This window comes from Podarcis pityusensis (genome assembly GCF_964106645.2).
Source record: "Podarcis pityusensis genome assembly, chromosome: 14".
NCBI lineage: Eukaryota > Metazoa > Chordata > Lepidosauria > Squamata > Lacertidae > Podarcis > Podarcis pityusensis.
The window spans coordinates 47,268,615-47,289,892 of NC_138039.1; the positions used below are offsets into that span (position 1 = coordinate 47,268,615).

General features: G+C 49.1%; 1 protein-coding gene across 1 annotated transcript in view; it reads left to right on the plus strand.

Moving 5' to 3' along the window:
* The window catches only part of UNC13C (unc-13 homolog C), a 138,725-nt gene that overhangs the window by 106,093 nt on the left and 11,354 nt on the right, over positions 1-21,278 (plus strand). The window contains exons 19-29 of the mRNA XM_080980617.1: positions 1-127; positions 4,041-4,137; positions 4,958-5,101; positions 6,961-7,038; positions 8,544-8,621; positions 9,508-9,537; positions 12,634-12,722; positions 14,810-14,959; positions 15,574-15,697; positions 17,390-17,446; positions 18,033-18,113. Coding sequence (XP_080836743.1) covers positions 1-127; positions 4,041-4,137; positions 4,958-5,101; positions 6,961-7,038; positions 8,544-8,621; positions 9,508-9,537; positions 12,634-12,722; positions 14,810-14,959; positions 15,574-15,697; positions 17,390-17,446; positions 18,033-18,113 — 1,055 coding nt within the window. The remainder of the gene's footprint in view (positions 128-4,040; positions 4,138-4,957; positions 5,102-6,960; positions 7,039-8,543; positions 8,622-9,507; positions 9,538-12,633; positions 12,723-14,809; positions 14,960-15,573; positions 15,698-17,389; positions 17,447-18,032; positions 18,114-21,278) is intronic.

The following is a 21,278-nucleotide window of genomic DNA, read 5'->3' on the forward strand; positions in this document are numbered from 1 at the left end:
AGCATGAAAAGCAACGGTTATGCAAGAGCACAGATTATATGAATTTGCACTTCAAAGTGAAATGGTTTTATAATGAATATGTGCGCGAACTCCCCACGTTCAGAGATGCAGTGCCTGAATACTCTCTGTAAGTGGGGGGGGGGAGAATGTTTCAGTTGGGGGGAGGAAGAACATTCTGGAGCTTTTATTCTGCTTGTTGGGCTCAGTTTTCTTTAAATATTCATCCAGCACATCCTTCAAACCGGAGTCCATTTGTGTTAAGGTGCACTTAGAACTTTAAAAGACTCTAAATGTCTTTCCCCTGACTTCTTTATTTCTCAGTGAACCTTTTGTAGAGGAAAAGGCAATCAGTTTCTCAGGAAGGGGCTTTTCAGCAATTATACTTAAAACCTCTTGCAGGCATCAGAATATTAATGGGGGAGGGGGGAGACACAAGGCTGGAAGAAGCTCCAGACGGGCTCTGGGTAGCTCCTCCCAGGATGAAGGCAACACCTGCTGCTGCTGCTGCTGCCGCCCTCCTGCCTGGAGGCTTCTGCCCACATCATGCAGACTGCATGGCACCCCCTTGGAGAAGTGTGGAGGCCGTGGCAATTCTGGAAATTCTTCAGCCTGGAGGAGAGAGCTATTGATGGCTGCTAGCCGGGATGCCTATGCTCACTTCTGAATTCCAGTTGCTGGAAGGGAGGGAAAAGTGCTCTTGTGCTCAAATCCCCCTTGCTGGTTTCCCTTGGCATCTGGTTGGTCACCCTGAGAACAGGGTGCTGGACTAGATGGGCCATTGGCCTGATCCAGCAGGCCCGGGACTGGTTTTTCCTTTCCATTCATTCAGCATTCCCCCCCCCCCACACACACACTCAGCTGCATGCCATATTTGTTGTGTTGCTTCTTGGAATTCCAGGTGTGGTGCACTGGTTTGACATCATCTGATAGGAAGTGCCTACAGAGGGTGGTGAATACAGCACAAGATATTATGGGCTGTCCTGTGAATCCGCTGGATGAAATAGCAGAAGAACTATTTCCTCAGGAGTGTGAGGAAAATTCTCAGGGATGATTCACACCCTGGCAGGCACTTTCTTGACCTCCTGCCCTCAGGCAGAAGATATAGAAGCATGATTAGTCGCACCAACAGGGTAAAGAACAGCTTCTATCCGTAGGCTGTTAGGCTGCTGAATGAAAAGATAACAACAGGGCAACTGACTTTCGAGTTTGGTGGGTGTGCGTCAGTAAACGAGGGGAATGAAGACTAAGAGAGCTGAGTGGGCGGGTGCTCGTGTAATCTCATTGTATACAAGTTGTACAAGTGACAATAAAGTACAGTGTTACCTCGGATTACATGCACTTCAGGTTACAGATGCTTCAGGTTACAGACTCCGCTAACCCAGAAATAGTGCTTCAGGTTGAGAACTTTGATTCAGGATGAGAACAGAAATCATGCTCCGGCGGTGCGGCAGCAGCAGGAGGCCCCATTAGCTAAAGTGGTGCTTCAGCTTGAGAACAGTTTCAGGTTAAGTACGGACCTCCGGAATGAATTAAGTGCTTTTTTTTTTTTATAATATTTATTAAAGTTTCAAAAAAGGTTACAAAAATAATAAGAAGAAAAAGAGAAAAGAAAGAAAAAAGAAAATACAAAATACAGAAAAATAGAAACAATTAAAAACAAATCAATCTTTCCATATCTTATCTTTCATTTGCTTGTTTCCCTGACCTCCTCTCACCTCCCTTTTTTGTATTCCAGTTCAATTAATTAATTCAGCAATTCCCTTCCCTCTTTGATTTTATCTTGATCTTTTATCTTAATATATTATAACTTTAGATTATCACTTGTTAACAATCCATTTTTACATATTCCTTTATAACATTGCTGCTAAAAACCCCTTGACTTCAATCCAACATCATTCTAGCATTCATTAATTTTGCAGTATTTCTGTAGATAGTCTTTAAATTTCTTCCAATCTTCTTCCACCGACTCTTCTCCCTGGTCTCGGATTCTGCCGGTCATTTCCGCCAGTTCCATATAGTCCATCACCTTCATCTGCCATTCTTCCAGGGTGGGTAGATCTTGTGTCTTCCAATACTTTGCAATAAGAATTCTTGCTGCTGTTGTGGCATACATAAAGAAAGTTCTATCCTTCTTTGGCACCAATTGGCCGACTATGCCCAGGAGAAAGGCCTCTGGTTTCTTCAGGAAGGTATATTTAAATACCTTTTTCATTTCATTATATATCATCTCCCAGAAAGCCTTAATCCTTGGGCACGTCCACCAAAGGTGAAAGAATGTACCTTCAGTTTCTTTACATTTCCAACATTTATTATCGGGCAAATGATAGATTTTTGCAAGCTTGACTGGTGTCATGTACCATCTGTATATCATTTTCATAATATTCTCTCTTAAGGCATTACATGCCGTAAACTTCATACCTGCGGTCCATAACTGTTCCCAGTCATCCATCATTATGTTATGTCCAACATCTTGTGCCCATTTAATCATAGCAGATTTTACCGTTTCATCCTGAGTATTCCATTTCAACAGCAAGTTATACATCTTTGACAAAATCTTAGTTTTGGGATCTAACAGTTCAGTTTCCAATTTTGATTTTTCCACCTGGAAGCCAATTTTCTTATCCAAGTTATATGCCTCCATTATCTGATAATAATGAAGCCAATCTCGCACTTTATTTTTTATTTTTTCAAAACTCTGCAGTTTCAATTTGTCTCCCTCTTGTTCCAAAATTTCCCAGTATTTCGGCCATTTGGCCTCCATATTGAGCTTTTTCTGAGCCTTCGCTTCCATCGGTGACAACCACCTTGGGGTTTTATTTTCAAGTAGATCCTTATATCTTATCCAGACATTAAACAATGCTTTCCTGACAATATGATTTTTAAATGCTTTATGTGCTTTGACCTTATCATACCACAAATATGCATGCCATCCAAATACATTATTAAAACCTTCTAAATCCAAAATGTCTGTGTTTTCAAGAAGCAGCCATTCTTTCAGCCAGCAAAAAGCTGCTGACTCATAATAAAGTTTAAGGTCTGGCAGGGCAAATCCACCTCTTTCCTTTGCGTCCGTTAGTATTTTAAATTTTATTCTGGTTTTCTTGCCCTGCCAGACAAATCTAGAAATATCTCTCTGCCACTTCTTGAAACAATCCATTTTATCCAAAATTTGCAGTGTTTGAAACAAAAGCAACATTCTAGGCAATACATTCATTTTTATCGCAGCAATGCGGCCTAGCAGTGAAAGCTTCAGGTTTGACCAAATTTCTAAATCTTTTTTACTTCAGTCCAGCATTTTTCATAATTATCTTTAAATAGATTCCCATTTTTAGCTGTCATGTTGATCCCCAGGTATTTCACTTTCTTAACCACTGTTAAACCTGTCTCATTCTGAAACCTCTCTCTCTCAATCGCTGTTAAATTTTTCTCTAAGACCTTTGTTTTTAACTTATTCAGTTTAAATCCTGCAGCCTGACCAAATTCTTGAATCAGTTCCAAAACTCTTTTAGTACTAGATTCTGGCTCCTGTAGTGTCAATACTAAATCATCTGCAAATGCTCTCAATTTGTACTGTTTTGCTCCGACTTGTATACTTTTAACCAATTGGTCGGAATGAATTAAGTACTTAACCCGAGGTACCACTGTATTTCAATTTCAATTTCTCCCTTATAAAAGCTGCCACTCTTTCCCTGCTCTCCTGCAAAATGTGGAATCCTGTTTGGGCAAGGGCGAGTGGAGAGCTGAGGCTGGGAATCAAGGCAGGCCAAAAGACCCCACCCTCTCCAGTCTGACAGTTTAGTCATAATGCAGCCCTTTATCCCCCTAACCTTGGAATCCCCCAACTGTGGATGCCACAATACAGCAGCAAGGGGAGTTTCAGGGCTGCAGGGCTGAGGGTTGCCTTGAGCCACTTCCAAGGCGCCATATCCTTTGCGTCAAGGCCGCTTCACTCTGCGCATGTTCAGGCACAAGGAGGAACCTGTGTTGACTGTCTGAAAAACAAGAATGTGGGTGAAGCAGCCGCCTTCCTCCCTCCCTAGGTGGTTTGAGCCTTTTGTCATGCAGTGGCTGGATGAGAACGAGGACGTCTCCATGGAGTTTCTTCACGGTGCGCTGGGAAGAGACAAGAAGGACGGGGTGAGCAGAGCTGTGAGGTGGGGGAAGCCCTGAGGCAGGGGGCACTTTGGGTGATGGGGCGGTGGTCCTGAGGCCCACTCACTCAATCCACAGCAGCCTAGAGCCGAGAGGTTGCTTGATATATAACGTGGTGCCTGAGATAAATAAATGCACCTGCCTACTCCCATCTGCACTTCCTGTTGCACAGCAAACGTGGATTATTGCCTTGCCCTGTTCCTCTCTTATTCCCCCACCATGGAGAGATGGAGAGTGGCTTGTTTTGCTAGGCGAAAACAAGAGAAGGAGGAATTTTTTATTGGACAAAAATGCCCCTTTCATTGATTTGCTGTGACAGCATTTGCAATCCTATCCAGAGAGCTATAATTAAGGCAGTAGCTGTAGCCAGGCATTATCCTGTAAAAAGGGCATCTTTCTGCAGAAGCAGCAGAGGGAATCATGGCCAGGAACTGCCCACCCCACCCCCACCGCCATGAGTGAGATCTGTGTTTGCCGCCACAGAGCGTAGCAGCCTCAACGCAGCACTGAATGCAAACCTTACACGACCCTATTGCTGCTTGATGACCTATTTAGATGGCAGATTTCCCAAAGCCCCGTTCTTTCAAATGTGGGCTGCTCAGTCTTGTGCTTCACTCCTGGTGTGCTCAGCTGAGGAACCACGGCTGGTGCTGCTGTGGCTGTTTGGGTGTGTCTGGGGTTCACTTTCTGGAGAAAAGTGGGAAGAATGAATAGGCTGAGAAGAAGAGCCTCCAGCCAGGAAGCCACACACCCGGCACAAGCACCCTTTAACGGTGTGTCCTTGTGTGTTGTGGTGTCTGTGTAGTTCCAGCGAACATCGGACCATGCCCTTTTCTCCTGCTCGGTGGTGGACGTCTTCACGCAGCTCAACCAGAGTTTTGAGATCATAAAGAAGCTGGAGTGTCCAAATCCAGAAGCTCTCTCTCATCTCATGAGAAGGTTTTCTAAGGTAGATTTGCATCCTCTGCGCAGCTTGGGATTTGTGAGGGAGGAGTCACGTTTTGTCCCTGTGGTGTTTTAATCTGTAGCCTTGATATTAAGCCTTGGTGGCGTTCTTCAGCTCTTGCTTGTTGCCCTGTCAGAGAGGAAATCTCCTCTTTTCCAGCCCTGTGACGTCCTAAAATTCTCCCTTTAGATGTCATGTCTGTCCAGGATACGAGCTGTCAGCCACACCTTATCTAGGTAACTGGGCCCTCAATCCATGGGATAGGAGGGGGCACAAGAGGCTTGCTGCAAGGTAGATGCCTTGGAGGGGCAAAGCTGCTCTAGTCTGGCAGAGTCTCCCCGGCCCAGTCTTGGCTCAACAAAGATGGAAATGCCATGCTTATGTTGCTTATTTTATTAAATTTATATACCACCCTTCATCCGAGCATCACAGGCCTGTTGACTATATAAAAACACAAAATACTTGACATAATTACAAACAAAACAATACCACCACCCCAACACACAGTTTAAAAGGCCATCGATTTTTAATTAACCAAAGACCTGTGGGAATAAAAATATTTTCGCCTGGCACCTATAGCTATGTGATGAAGGCCCCGGGCGAGACTCCCTGGGGAGTGCATTCCACAAGCGGGGAGCCACCGCAGAAGAGGCCTGTTCACGTGTTGCCCCCCTCCAGACCTCTCAGGGAGGAGGCAGACAAAGAAGGGCCTCATGGTGAGCCCTCAATGTTCCCATCCCCTATAGTTCCATCTGATTGTATTCTGCTCCAAATTTGATTTTAAGCTGTATTTTAATCGATTGTTTGAGTTATGTTTTTAATGTATCTTATTTTGATGTTACCCAGTCCTGGCCGGCGAGGGCGACGTATAAATAAAATTTATTATTATTATTATTAGATGAGTATTGCAGGGTCTTGGTCAGTTCATACGGGAAGAGCCGGTCCTTGTGTTATTGCTGTTCTAATGGTTATGCACTCCTGGTTGTTAGGTCCTAGGCCCCGGGGGTGTTCTGAGGCGGGGTCGGGGGCGGTACGCCCCAGGTCGACAAAATGCCCACCCCCGATTGGCGTCGCCTCCCAGGGTGCGCGTCACTCGCCATGCACCCCTGGGACGTGTGCCACTCCCCCTGGGACAAGCGCCACTCCGGGTACCGGAGCAGGTTGCTCCGCCTCTGCTAGGCCCCTTTCCTCAATTTCCCCCTGTTTCAGGAGTTAAGAGCAGATTTCTGGTGGGGTGGGGTGCAACAAAGCCATGGCCTAAGTTTCTGTGAATTGTGGTGGGGCGCACAGACAAAAATGGCAGATATCTGCAGAAAATAATTAAAGGCTGGAGAAGTGAGAAACTGGGAGAAAACAACATTGCCAGAGAGTCTTCCATCCCTAGGAACATACCACATTTTTTGCTCTGTAAGACTCACTTTTTCCCTCCTAAAATGTAAGGGGAAATGTGTGTGCGTCTTATGGAGCAAATGCAGGCTGCACAGCTATCACAGTAGCCAGAACAGCAAGAGGGAATCCTGCTTTCACTGCGCAGCGATCCCTCTTGCTGTTCTGGCTTCTGAGATTCAGAATATTTTTTTTCTTGTTTTCCTCCTCCCAAAACTAGGTGCGTCTTGTGGTCTGATGCGTCTTATAAAGTGAAAAATACAGTACCCACTTATTGATGCTCCTCTGGGCCAAAGGCACCAGCCCCACTCTGGACCAAGTGGCAGGGAGCTTAATTCCTTGGCCAGGGGGTCTGGGATGAGGCTTGGCTCTTCTGCTCCAAGGACTCAAGCCCCTCTCCCCCCCCCCCCCCGTGGAGTTGCCACAGTAATGTGACACTGACTGCTGCTCCTTTGTGTGTGTGCTTTTCCCCCCAGACGATCCATAAAGTGCTTGTTCAGTATGCTGTAATTATTACAAATGATTTCAGCTCTTATTGCGATAAAGAAAATTTGGTGAGTGAAATTTAATTTCTGCTTAACGTGCTGTCCTACGATCCCGGCAGGTTGGGGTGAAACAGGTTCTGTGCGGAGGGCGGCGCGCGATCTCTTAGGGGAGAGGCTGGCCAGGTGGAGGGCAGGTGGCTTCCTGTCCTTGGGGAGGCTGGGTCAGCGGCTCCTTCCAGGGACCAGATGAGAGAGAGCCATGACTCATTAGCTTTTACTAATTAGCAGGCCCATGCAGCAGCTCTGGGGAAGGGGCGCTCTGGGAGAGGCAATTGAGCCTTTCCCCAATTGTCTTCATGAAGCTGCTTTTAACCACAGATTGGGTGGGGAGGGGGTAATATAGATGCCACACTTTTATAGATCCTGCCTCCCTCCAGCCCCATCTCCAAGTAGCAGCTTCAGGGAAACGATTCGGATGAATGAGAGAAAAGGGATAAGCACCCTCTTCCCTGATCTCCTGAGCTGCTTTAGGCCAGGGCAGGTTCTCTGTCCCTTGAGCTCAGGACTGTTGAGCCAGCCAGTGTCGCTTAATGGACAGTGTTCTAGGCTGAGACTGTGGAGGCCCAGACTGCAGTCCGCACTGTCAGCCGTGAAGGGGCTTTGGAGCAGTCACTTTCAACCTGCCCCACCTCATAGGGTGGTTGTGATGGCTAAAAGTACGGTCCCATGTACACCACCCTGAACTTTTTGGAATGGTATAGAGAAGTGGTAAATCAATAAAAGGATAGTAGTAGTAGTAGTAAATTTCTATACAGTGGTACCTCGGGTTACATACGCTTCAGGTTACAGACGCTTCAGGTTACAGACTCCGCCAACCCAGAAATATTACCTCGGGTTAAGAACTTTGCTTCAGGATGAGAACAGAAATCACACGGCGGCAGCGAGAGGCCCCATTAGCTAAAGTGGCACCTCAGGTTAAGAACAGTTTCAGGTTAAGAACGGACCTCCATAACAAATTAAGTTCTTAACCTGAGGTACCACTGTAGTGCCCTTCATCCATAGATCTCAGGGCACTTCACTGTAAAAATACAGTATTATTATTATTATTATTCACTTTATTTGCAGTATTATTAGCATTATAATTATTAGCATTTACATTCCACCTTTTCCTCCAAGGAGCTCAAGGTGGTGTCCATAGCTCTCATTTAAGTCACACAACAATCCTGTGAGGTAGGTTCAGCTGAGATGCAGTGGGTGGCCCAAGGTCACCCAGAGAGTTTCATGGCTGAGTGGGGATTCAGATCCTGGTCTCCCAAAACTCCAACCACTACACCAAATGGCCACAAAATACATAAATGTAAAAACAAACCCCCAAATAAACAGGGGAGGGGGCCTCTCTTTCTTCAGCACCTTGGGCTGGGGGTGGAAGTAGGGTCATCCCTCAAGCCCCAAGATGCCGTTCCAAAACCCTCCTCCTCCATTAGGGCTCCCTGGTCAGTCTTGGCACTGTTTTGGGGCTGGATCACAGCTCCTGGTAGAATTAAATAAATCCATGCCATGTCTTTTCTTCATAGCCCTGTATCTTGATGAACAACATCCAGCAACTGCGAGTTCTGCTCGAGAAGATGTTTGAAGCCATGGGGGGCAAAGAGGTGAGTTGTCGTGGCTTGTGTGCTTTGACCCTTGAGCTCTGCCAAATATGCCAAAATATGAAGGAGGTTTAGGCTACTTCAGGCATCCATAGGCCCGTCTGGGGTGCCTGCATCTCGTTCCGGTCCTGCTTTTGATTGACAGGTGTCTGCAGAGCCACCAAATGTGTTTCGTGACTGCCTCCCTAGCCTAGGAGCTTAGAATGGCCACTCTGGCCCTGCCATCCCAGGAGAGGAAATTATGTGAATAGGAGAGCCCTCCGGATTCAGCACCTCTTCCTGCTATGGGAGCACATTTGCTCCCTGTGTGAGATTTCCCCTTTTTGCGGCCAAAGTGGGTTAAGCATCACGCTGATTGTCTGGCTCCCTGTGATGTCACGAGGCTACTTCACCCTCCCTCCCCAAAGCAGTTTTACAACCTTTAAATCCTTAGGGTGTTGTTTCTCTTTTTAAGCCAGGGAACAAAGAATATGTCCTGTGCTTTTTCAAAAAAAGGAGACAGCCCGCACAAAGTCTGTATTGGACTTGCTGATTTTTCCATCTGCCATTGGCTCATCCTCTCTTTTGGGGGGACGGGGCTTGAGACATTTGAGCAGGGAGAGAAAGCCACGTCCTTGGGTAGGCCGTTATCTGTGGTGTGCGGCTGGCACTGCCCACTGTGTGTTCCCTTCTGGTCTCCTGCCTCCTCCTGGCACCTCTTCCTCCTTATGGCTCCTGCTAGGCCATCTTGTGACTCCATTTGGTGATGTGTCTGTTTCCAGCTGGGCTGGTGGTTTGCTTTCTGTGGGCAGGCGGGGAGTGGAAGGGGAGTCAGGGGGTGCCCACTGCTTGTCTGTAATCTGTCGTCCTGTCTTTGTCCAATACCTTTAACTTGCCATTCCATGAGCAGAAGCAAGAAGGAGAGCGGTTCTCTTTTGAGGTTTGTGATAGTAAGCGCACCTTCTCTTATTCCTCCTCCTCCTTCTCCTCTTCCTCCTTCTCCTCCTCCTCCTCCTCCTCCTTGGGCGGCTCAGAGCCCTTGCACTACTAAGGTGCTATGTGTCTGTGCTTCATTGACAAATCCTAAGTCACCAGAAAGATTGGAGTCCAGATCTTTCAGTGGACAAACGGATGGCTTCTTTTTTAGAATGCAATGGCCATGAAGACTTGCTGGAGGGGGGGATGACTGTTTGCTTTAAAAACAAACAAACAGGCAATGCGGCTGTAAACCAAAGCACTGGGGTTTAAGCTGATTGAATTCATTTGAAAGCAACTGGATAAATGAACAGACTTGGACGTCACGCCTGGGTGGGAGCGGAAGAAGAGGGCATCAAACAGCTTCACTGCAGGGGCTGTTTGGGATATCACAAATTAAAGTCCCAGTTGAGAAAGGAAGGAGGGAAGGAAGGATGTGGCCAAGAGGCACATTTTTCTAATGCTGGGAGGGAGGAGGGCAAGGCACTCTTGTGCACATGCACACACTGGACCTCCTGAGTGAATTGAAAACTTCCAAGCCACCAACAATGGCCACAATCAAGCACACATTCACCTGCTTTTAAGCCCTGCAGATTTAGAGAATCCACATTTTGCTCTACGCTAATTTGCAGCCTACGTTTCTACATCAAGCTCTTGCTTAGCTTCGCCTCCTCTCTTCCTCCTTATGGCAAGGAGGAGGAGGAGGAGAAGAAGAAGAAGAAGAAGAAGAAGAAGAAGAAGAAGAAGAAGAAGAAGAAGAGTGCTCATGTTTTCCCCATGTTACCCCTCAGCAACTGAGGCTGGAGAAAGCCTCCTTCCATCTCAGCAGAAGCTCCCAAGGGCTGCCCCATTCAGTTCCATGGGGGGAAAGCTGATTGGAGCTTTCTTCTTCAGTGAAATGAAAGGGTCAGGCTCAGTGTGTGGGAGCTCTGTTTTGTTCTGTTTTCTTACTAAAGGGCATGCAGACTGGGCAAGCAGCAGGCCCAGCACCCGCCCAAGGATCCGTGGCAGAGGCACAATGCAAATGCCTCTGCCTCCTCCCCCCACCCCAGGCCAGCCCTCCATGAAATCAACAGCCGGCCTCTTCTCCGAGCATGCGCAAAACGGAAGCTCCCCTTCCTTGCTTGTCTTTCATGAGGCTTAAGCAAGTGCTAGAAGGGGGCCTCTGTGGCTTCCACGGCGCGGCCCGTGGATCTGCACTCAACTGCTTTAGTTTGCTGTTTTCTGTGTTTGAATTACCTGCCTGTCCTTGGGTGACGTAGGCTATATGGGCATTTTCAGAAAAGCAATTAATGGTGCATCACGATTAGCAATGCCTGTGGATGATCAGGTCTCAGCGCAGAGAGTTGATTACCCAGCAAGAGTAGCATGTGCTCCAAAGTCTGTGTATGGGATGCGTCTGAAGCTTTTCTCCTGCGCCCAGTCAGTCCACTGGCTGGTCTGTCCCATCGGCTGCCGCCTGCGCTGCTGACCAGCAATGGCTCCCCAGGGAGAACCTCCCTCTCCCACCTGCAGGCTTCCAAGTCCGGCTGAAGGGCCTCCCCAGGTCACCATCCCTGCCTTGGAAGCCAGTTCCACCAAATGCTCTCCAAGGCCTCCCTGCTGCTAATGGAGAGTCTTCCCTGTGCCGCACCTGCCATGTCAGCTTCTGAAGGGCTTTCCCCAGGAGCAATGGTCTTCTGTAGGCCACACAACCCCATGCCCATTTGTTAGGCAAGCCCCACCAGTATTGTCGGGCTCCCTGGGATCATGCAAGGTGACCATGCAGATGCTCTCCATGCAGATGGACAGCCAAGCCTAGTGTGGTGTGGGGGCCATTGGGGTTGGTGTCCAGAGAAGCTGCAGTAGTGTGACCCCCTTCGTAGCACTGATCCCCTTTCCCATGTATCCCATCTCCAAAGGGGACTTTGGAGACAGGGAGTTGGAACTCCCATCATAGTGATGTTTTTAGCAAAATGGGATCTGAGTGCTGCTTTAGTGAAGTGGGAGTCTGTGAACCCCAAGAGCCAAAAGGGCTGGGCCTCTCCCTTGCCTAAAAGGGGCTCTGGGGGTAGGTGGGTGTTTCACTGCCAGTGGGGCAACGAAAATGCCTGTGCATGGACCCCTTTCTCCCTCTCCCATTCCACGACGCAAAGCCCGTCTACCATCATTCTCCCTGGCCACGGGGCTGGCGTGGTTGTCTTCCATCAGCGGTTGCATCCCAGACGGTGTGCCAAGGCTGTGCCCCTTGGGCCTCCTCCAGAAGCAGCCTGTGCTGGCAGTCCAGGTTCTTGTTGGTCCACCCTGACGCCCTCAAAGGGTGAACTTCTCCCCCTCCTGTGAAGCCTCCTTTCCCCCTCCAGAAACAGCATGCTCCACACAAAAATAATAATAACCACACCCGTAGAGTCTGCCACGCTCTTCTCCTCATTGCTGGATGCTCTGCTTCTCTCTACACTAATGCAAAACAGCGTGGAATCCCCTCCCGATCTAAAAAAAGGCCTCTAAGCAAGTTCAGTCCCAGGGCAGGGCAGGTGCCTGCCTCAGAAGGCTGCGTAATAAATGGGGAGCTGCAGCCATGCTTTAGTGGGAGGGGAAAGGCAGCCAGCCAGGCAGGGTGTGGCATGGGGAGGCCATCTTTGCCTCTGGTGACACCTTTGTGTTTGGCTTGACGGGCACCTCCATGGATCCCCCTCAGCCAATGAGCGCAGCTCCTCCTGCCCCTCCTCGCCCTTTGTGCTTCTTCTGCCAGGCATTTCCAGAGGCAGCCTGAGCAGGTGGCTGAGGAAGGGGAAGCACACGGCAGCTCACCCCCCCCCCCCCGGAGGCAGGCCATGCCCCCTCCAGTCCAATGAGGTGGGTATAGAGGGACTTTAAGAGTGGGCCATGCCCTATGTCAATTCAAGTCCTGTTTGGGGTCTCACCTTCCATCCCCACACAGCCTCGAAGGGTTTCCACGCTTGTTTTCCATTAATGCCATCTAAGCGATGGATGCCTTCTCCTCCTCCCACTAATTCCGATGCAGAGAAGAAGCGGGTGAAGCCAAGCAGGGGGAACTAACCTCACCGTTGCCTTTTTCCAGCTGGACCCGGAGGCCAGCGAGGCCTTGAAAGAGCTGCAGGCCAAGCTCAGTGGCGTCCTGGATGAGCTCAGCGTGACCTACGGCGCCAGGTAATGGGCCTGCTTCATTGCTGCTCCCAGACACACACTAGTGGGGCTGCATTACATACCCTAAAGCATTGGGGGGAAGCCACTTTTCAGTCCCTGCTTTGCCACCAGCTCTTGGGAAGTCCCTGTGCCCCTTAGAAAGCTGCCTTACCAGGGATTTTCCTAAAGGCAGGGGTCAAATGCATTAAAGGAAATAATATATGAGATGTTCTAGGGTGCAAAGGGCTTTTTTTGTCATGTGGTTGGCCTGGGAAGGGGAAGAGGGAGTGGAATGGCGCATGGCCAGGTTTTCCAAAAGGGCTTTCAGAATGGGGTGGGAGGTTGGGTGTGGATCTGCTGTGGAACCTCAACCCCCCACGGCCAGCCCACCCATGAGGCAAGGTGTGGCAACCACTTCAGGTGGCAGGATCCTCTAGGGTAGCAGATCCTGATGTAGATCTTTATCTCTCCCGCCCCGCGCCCCCATTCCAGATGTAGATCTTCACTTGCCCCTTCTGGGTGGGTGGGGCGTCAATTTTTGTTTAACTCAAGTGCCAAAATATCCCCCACCCAGGATCACACCTGGTCTCAAGTGCCCTCTCTGCATCAGACAGTGCCCCACCCTCGGGTCGGCCTCTGCCCTTCCCCCCACAGCCAGAGATCCAGAGTGCCAGAGACTTCTACTAGGGGAAGGGGAAATGGCCCTTGTTGGGGGGTGGGAATGGTACATCCAAAATACCACGCAAAGGGTTAATGTTTTAGCATAGAATGTTGTGATCAGGGGTGCCAACGTGGGCCCCAGATTATGGGTGCCCAATGGCGCCCAATGGTTTCTACTGGAAGTCACGTCAGAGACTTTGCAGGGCCTCAGACACTGCCTCAGAGGTCATGGTATAGGCACCCCCTATATTTGGCGCCAGTCCTTGCGATGTCATATAGTGACGCAGTTTTTATCAGTTAGTTCAGTCATCAACTGCTGTGTGGATTTTAACTTGTTAGAGCAGCAAGTGTGTTGTGCTTTGCTGCTGCCTCAGTCTGTAAATATTAATCAGCCTCAGATACAAATTCATGTATGTTTCAGTAACAGAAGTAGTGTCATACCTCATGTTATGTTTGCTTCAGGCTGCACATTTTCAGTTTGCGTCCCGTGGTGACCCGGAAGTACCGGAAAGAGTTACTTCCGGGTTTCACCACTCGCGCATGCGCAGACACGCAAAATGACATCACGCGCATGTGCAGAAGTGGCGAATCGCCACCTGCGCGTGCACAGACACGCAGACGCGGGTTGTGTGCCTTTCAGGTTGCGAACAGGGCTCCAGAACGGATCCCGTTCACAACCAGAGGTAACACTGTATTGCCTACCTCGCTTGTACATTCACTATGACAAGAGCCGGTACAGCAAATAAAAGTCATATGTTATTTTTAAACTTTAATGTGTTGTGTAGATTTGCCAGTGGGGGGGGGGGAAGAGAACTATTTAAGAGGGTCAAATGACCCGGGGCAATGTCCACACAACTCTTTAAAGTATAATTACCACACAAGGAAGGGAGCTGTGGTCTACCGGAGGGAAGGCAGCAACATAGAGAACCTCTGGGGAAGGGTCTGCTTTGCCGTGTTTGGCCAGTTCTGGCACCTCCATCCCCATGTCAGGAGTTCAGCCTACACTCGAGTAGGACCCTGGCAGAGACACATGCCCGACTAACATCTTCCCTCCCTCCTGGTCGATCGTTCGGGAGCTTCAAAAGCTTTCTTCAGCCCAAACATCACAGCGACCGATGCCAACCGACATCGGCACACTTAGGGATCCGCAGAGTTTGCGCACCTTGCATGACAGACCTCAGCAACTCAGCATTTTGGCTAATCTACTTTATTTACACACGGAGCACTGCAACATGGCTCCCCCTCTCTCTAGCATCAGACAGCAAAGAGAAAAAGAACAAAGGACAATAGTCCCACTTCACGGAACACAGTAACACAAACATCCTGTCTCTGTCACTTCCCACTCTGTGGAGTCAAAACATACACCATCATGTGATAGACAAAAACCCCATGACTGCAATCACGGAGCAGGAATTCTAACACCCCATCCCCTCCTTTCTGGTCCCTTCCAGCTTCCAGCCGGTCATTGAGGAGTGTGTGCGGCAGATGAGCTTGGAGCTGAACCAGATGAAAGGAGACGGGACTGCGGCTGCCAACAAGAGCAACAACACTGTGGATGCAGAGATTGTGCTGCGGCCCCTGATGGACTTCCTGGACAAAACGTAAGCAGGGCAGGTGCTGTGGGCTTTACTGCTGTGTCCAGACAGATGGTCTGGTCTGTGGCAAACAGCATTGGGCTCTGCAATGCACCAATACCCGGACCCTGGTGCCCTCTCTCAGCTCTCAAAGCAGCTCACATTCATTCATGTCTCAAGAACCTCCACAATGGTCCCACAAGGACCTATCCCCTATTCTCCCCCTAGAAGAGATCCATAGCCCGGACTTCATCCTCTTTTCAGCTCGGCTCCTTTGGGCGCTGCATTGTTCTGTGCCATGCTTTGTGTGCCAGGCACCCCATTGTGCAGCCAGCAGCCAGGCCCATAATTGCAGCAGGCGCTGAACCCATGAAAACGGCCCCTCAATTCCCCCCACCCCCTGCCATCTGTTCCTGTTGCTTCGTGGTTTTGCTTCTTCATGCAATCACTACCTGCCAGCGGTGCTGTGATGTACGTGGGCTTCTCCCTGGTGGGAGGGAAGGCTGGGGAAGCATTTAGAGTCTGGGTTTTTATCAGCAGTGTGCATTTTTCTTTGTATTCTAGTTGCATGGTTACATAGTTTTTGCTTTGTAAACTGCCTATATAGATGAAGATTTTGAGAGCGTTGGATTGTTTTGCAGCTTAAGCCTATCGGCAAAAATCTGCGAGAAGACCGTTCTGAAGCGTGTTTTGAAAGAGCTCTGGAAACTGGTCCTGAACCGGATAGAAAAACAGATTGTACTCCCACCACTGACAGACCAAACTGTGAGTCTCCCGTAAGCCTTGCAGAGAACCAGCACTTGGTCCAGGCTCCATTTTGTCATATAAACAAATACAGCTCTTTGGAAATGCACATTTTAAGCTACTTTGCTTGTCTGCTTGTTGGCAGGAAGATGCTCAAAATGAAAGTCATAAGGGGGTAGGGAACCACCCTCTAATGGGGGCACTGAAATCCTACAAGCCCACATTCGTAAGCTGCTGTTATGCTGTTTGGAATTATAAGGGAGGAGTTCAGCATAGAGCAATGGCAATCGTTTCATCAGCACAATGGCATATGAGCTTGCTAGACAGAACAATGCCCCCCCTCCCATTTTCTCTCCCTCCCCCCCCCCATGCTGTTCTGGGAGTTTTCCTGGCACACACCCCACAGCCAATTTGGGGGGATGTGTAGGGAGGGAAAAGCCTGTTGCACTAGTGGAAGTCCTTGCTTCTGCTGGCAGAACTCGATAGCTGAATCTGCCCCTAAGTCCCTGAAAAGAGGGCAGGAGGGAGCATTTGGCCCCCTCAAGAGACACATGGACTTCCCTTTCCCTCAGACAAAGCCGGCATGAAAACTGCCTTCAGAGAGAGAGGGCTGCTTGTGAATTAAGCAGCCAGCAGCAGCAAACCAAGAGAACTCTTGGCTTCGGAAAAGACGGCATGTCAGTGTGGAGTCTGCTTAGTGGGATGGAGTTCAATGACAACGGGGTCCTGTCAGGGTCACCCAGTATGGAGGTTGCCCAAGTGTTCAGTTGGGGGGGGGGGCGGTCTGCGGCTTCCTCCACAGCATGCAGTTGGCAGTGAGGACTGCGAGTCGGGAGTCTGCCTGCCACTTTCCTCATCCAATTAGTGAAGGTGGACTCCATCCTTTCACTGTTGACAGCTAATTGCTCCTTTGCCATGGCAACCACTTGACACACTTTAGAGGGCAACATGAGGGTGCTTGGAGGCCTCTGGTCCTTGAAACGGGGTCTCGACCCTCTCACTTTCATTTGCCTGGTAGCCATGGCTCATGGGAAGGACCTCCTTCTGCTCCCTTGAGCAAAGGGCAACTTTGAGACTGAGAGAGGAGGTTCACTCACTGCTTGGTGCCCGCAGCTTCCTCTGGCTGCCCAAACCAGCCAAAGAGCCACAGGCAGCTGCAGCAGGGATGGCATTGAATCCAAAGTCCTTTTCCCCGCAGTGATGGTTCTTTTGATGGTTGTGCTGAAGACTTCTTCCTTCCTTCTTCCCCAATGAATCTCAACACGCTCCTGAAAGCAGGTAGCCCCCAGGGATCGTCATCTTCCTCAGCTTGGCCACAGAAATCTTCCATTGCCTGGCTGGGCCTCCCCAGGTTGGGACCACAGACTCTTGCAGACTCAGTTCCTCTTTGCTGCCCTTCCACTTCCAGCCCAGGCTAGAGAAGGCAGGCCGCCCTTGGTCCTCTGCCTTTGAAAAGTCTAGAGCGGAACACACCTTGGCAGCTCCACTTGCCCACTGGGAGCACTTGGTAGTCTAGGGCATCAACCTTGGCAAGGCCTCCCCTGCCCCTCACAGCCCCAGCCAGAGTGGCACCCAGGCCACGTGCCCTGAGTGAGAGGAGCCCCCTTGGCTGGCCCTCAGGGGAGTCCCACCATGGCAGTCTCACTTTCCCACCTCTTGCTGCTGCTGCTGCTGCTGCTGCTGCTGCTTCTATATTATTTATTCTCTCCACAGGGCCCTCCGATGATCCTCAGCGCAGCCAAAGACTTTGGCCAGTTGTCTAAACTAAAGGTAAGGGAAGTCTATGCAGCTTGAAGGAAAAGAGACACAACACCCTCTCCATGGCTGAGGCTTGTTCACATCAACTCCTCGCAGGCGCTGGAGTATCCCTTTCCTGCCTTGGCAACTGTGCTGCTCTCAGGGCACAGTCATTCCCCACCCTACCCCCAGTAATAGGAGGACATTGTTGGCCTCTCTCCATAGAATGCAAAGGCTGGGGGCCAAGGATCCATCTATTCCAGCCAGACCTCTTCCTCCTACTCCATGGAAGTGCCTAATCCCCTCTTGAAAGCCATCTTAGCAGTCATCACTCAACAGTCTTGCAGCAGCAAATTGACTATGCGTGAATTAAGCATCTCCCCTCCCTGTGCTGTGTTTTTTTTCCTCCCGCCAAGGCACAAGGCTCTTCTCTGTAACGGAGAAGCCCAGTTGGTGCCAGCTAGCCAGAGACAAGGAGCTGCCCTTTGTATACCTCATTGACTCCACAATGAGCAGCTGCAAAAAGTGTCAGCCACCTTATTTTATACAGGTGGAAAGGTATTTGACCATCTTTGGAAAGAGCAAGCAGCAGTTACTCCATCTTTGTATTTTTTTTCAGGACCACGTCATCCGAGAAGAAACCAAAAGCCTGACACTGAGGCAGTGCGCAATAATGGATGTGGTGCTGGCAACAATTAAGGTATGACTTAATCAGTTGGACACTGGCATAAGAAAAGGACACAAGCATGTGCTGTGGAGTTGCTGGGCTGGAGTCTTCTTTCTGCGCAAGGGACAGGTGACCTTAGGCACAACAAAGAAAGTGGTTATAGTTCAAGGATGAAGAGCCTAACCCTTATCTCCAATCAGTTCAGCCCCACGAAGGGCTGGGAGACACCTCTTGCCTAAGTAGCAAACCCAGAGAGCCAGTTTTTCTGTTAATTTTAGAAATTTCCACACCGAAACGGTAACATCTAGATTAACAACAAGAAATTTGTGAAAAATAAAAACAAATGCATATTTGAATTCCTTAAAGTGGCAGCTAAAGGAGTGTAAAATCAAGTAGGCCAGTCTAAAAGCACAGTAACTGCAGCAGGAGGTTGGAAACTGAAAGCAGGGGTGGCGAGGGGAGTCTTTGCTGTCCTCCAAACTCAGGCAAGAGGCTATCCACTCAAACCTCTTTCAGGAAATACACTGCACAGCTCAGGTGCAGCCACAAAGCGAGTCACCCTCAAGTCCTGAAATAAGCTGTAAGCCAGTGCAAGTAGGAACAAGTTAACACCCCCGTCTGTCCTGAAAAGTGGGCACAAACCAGCTGGCGCTGCCAAGCACCTTTCACAGGCAGCCCCGTGGAGTGGGCTTTGTGGCCATCTGATCTGAGTGTGAGTGACAGTGGCCAGATCTGCAGGACAGACTCGAATGGGGGGTAGGGGAGAGAAGTGTCCCACTAGTAAGTCCTGTTTCCTCCCTCTCTCCATCAGCTGCTCTGCCGCATTTCTCATCCTTTGGCTAATTAGCTGCCACTGCCACATAACTGGCTCTCGCTCAAAGATCATGATGAACTACTCTCTTCGCTGGGCCCCATTTGGGAGTGGTGCCAACTTCCCTGCCAGGTGTCGAGGAGCTCAGCTGGATGCATTAATCTTCACCACCATGGCTCCAGCAGAATTAATCCAGAGTGGTCGTGGTGGGATCAGAGCGGCAAGGCCAGAATCATAGGAGTGGAGGATCTGATTTCCGCATTTTAAACAAGTGGATCTCCAGCTGACCTGAAACATTTTGGACCAGAATCTGGAGCCTTGCATGTTCATTGCAGTCTTGGGGGTGGCACTCCAGTTGCAGGAGGGAAGAGGTTTTTTTATTGGGGAAGCCAGGAAGCAAGTGTCCCTGGGGGTGAGGAGGGGTAATATTTTGCATCATTTCCTGTTTTAAAGGACTGCCTTGTTCTCAAAATCTGTGGCTACGGGGGAACCACCAGATATGCTACTAGAGGGAATCGTCTTTTCCAAATCCCTGCCTAAATTAGATCTGTAGGGTCTGATGCCTCTAAAAGGGACAGCAAAGAGAACAGGTTAAAGATGTGCAAAAGTGCATACAAGGCTCCTCCCAGCTCTTTCCTGCAACAAACTGCTGAATTGGAGCAACTGGGGCCACATGAGTAACCAAGATGGTGCCCTCCAGCTGGAGTTGGAGTCCATCTCCTAGAAGCCCCAGCAGCCAGCATGGCCAGTGGTCAGGAAATGTGGGGGTTAGAGTCCAACAGCAACTGCTGGATGGTCCCAGGTTGGTTTGTGCTCCTGATTTGTGATGGAGAAACGAGTCCCCAGGGCGGCTTCTTCTTCTTCTTCTTCTTCTTCTTCTTCTTCTTCTTCTTCTTCTTCCCCTTTTCTCTCAAGGGGACAATTCAGATATGGGGCATGCACCATGCCAAGGGTATCGGGTCCCCAAATTCCCCCTTGAGCTGCTGCTCCTTTGACTTACCATTTGGCTGTAATATCACAATACAAAATACTGCACTATGGAACACAATGCCCTGCAAAGCCATGACTTGCAAAAAGATAGAATGGTGGATTGATTGCAGGCTACTTGGAAATTAACATTCCAATTACATTGTTTTATTTAAAATATTTATATCCCAGACTTCATCAAAAATCGATTCCATGGATATGAAGGCAGAGATGGGAATCAAACCCACATTTTAACAAAGTTGTCTTGAGGGAAATCCTCCTTTGATCTTCAGTAATATGTCAGCTTAGTTAAGAAAGGGATTGTCAATACATACTTCTCCCCATACATGATACATTGAGAGTTTCAGGATTTCTGTTTGGCAGCTAAGGCAGTTTTAGCTGCAGACAGTAAACAAATGACCGGTTCTAAAATCTCCTAAAGAACCAACATGTTTTAAGTAAGCCCAAAGTACTATTTTGAGTTTTGAAGGAATATCATACTCTGCTATTTCTTTGATCTTTTCAAGAATCTGACTTCAAAAGAGCACAATAGAAGATCGTGATCAAAAAGTAGGAGCTATTTTTTAATTAGTTTACTGTGAAGCTGAGAATACAGCTATTATATTCAAAGACTAAAATTGTCTCAAACGGGGGGTAGCGGAGCCTTTTTGGCTCTGTGAGCTGAGTTTGACAGATGAGTGGGACAGCCCACCTGTTGATCATATGATGTGGTTATGACATCACAAGATAGGCAGGTGGGTTCAAGGGATGCTCCAGCTCTCTGCCTAACAACCGTCACCTAGCTTCTTCCTTACCTCCCTGCTTCCAGAAGTGGAAAGGGGAGCAACAGGGAGGCCTCAAAGAGAAGCGCTGGGGGGGAGAAGTGGCTTCTCATCAGCCGATGGATGAGCGTGCACCTTGCTCCAGCACTCCAGATTGTTCCTTTGAAGCCCCGCCCTTGCCTGCCACACACATGACATCATGTATGACATCAGCTGGAGGCCAGCTTCTTATTATGATCTTTAACATAAAGATTTCCACCCCCAGCTCAGGATGCCTAAAATATTGGTTCCAATGTGGGTTGAAAAGGGCCATTGCACTGTTCCACACTGGTACCTTGGAGCCCTGTTGGTTTGCCCACTTCTGCTGCAAATAAACTTGTGCCCAGGGATTTATCTCAGTGCTCTTTCTGCCACTCAGCACCTTCAAGGCATAAATTTGACTGTTTTTTAGATTGTAATCACAGCTGGAGGGAGCAATGCTTCTGAACACCAGTTGCTGGAAACAACAGGAGGGGAGCGGGCTCTTGCGCTCGAATCCTACATGAGGGTTTCCCAAAGGCGTCTGCTTGGCCAGTGTGAGAGCATGATGGACTAGTTGAGTCACTGGCCTCATCCTGCAGGCTTTTCTACGTTCTTATC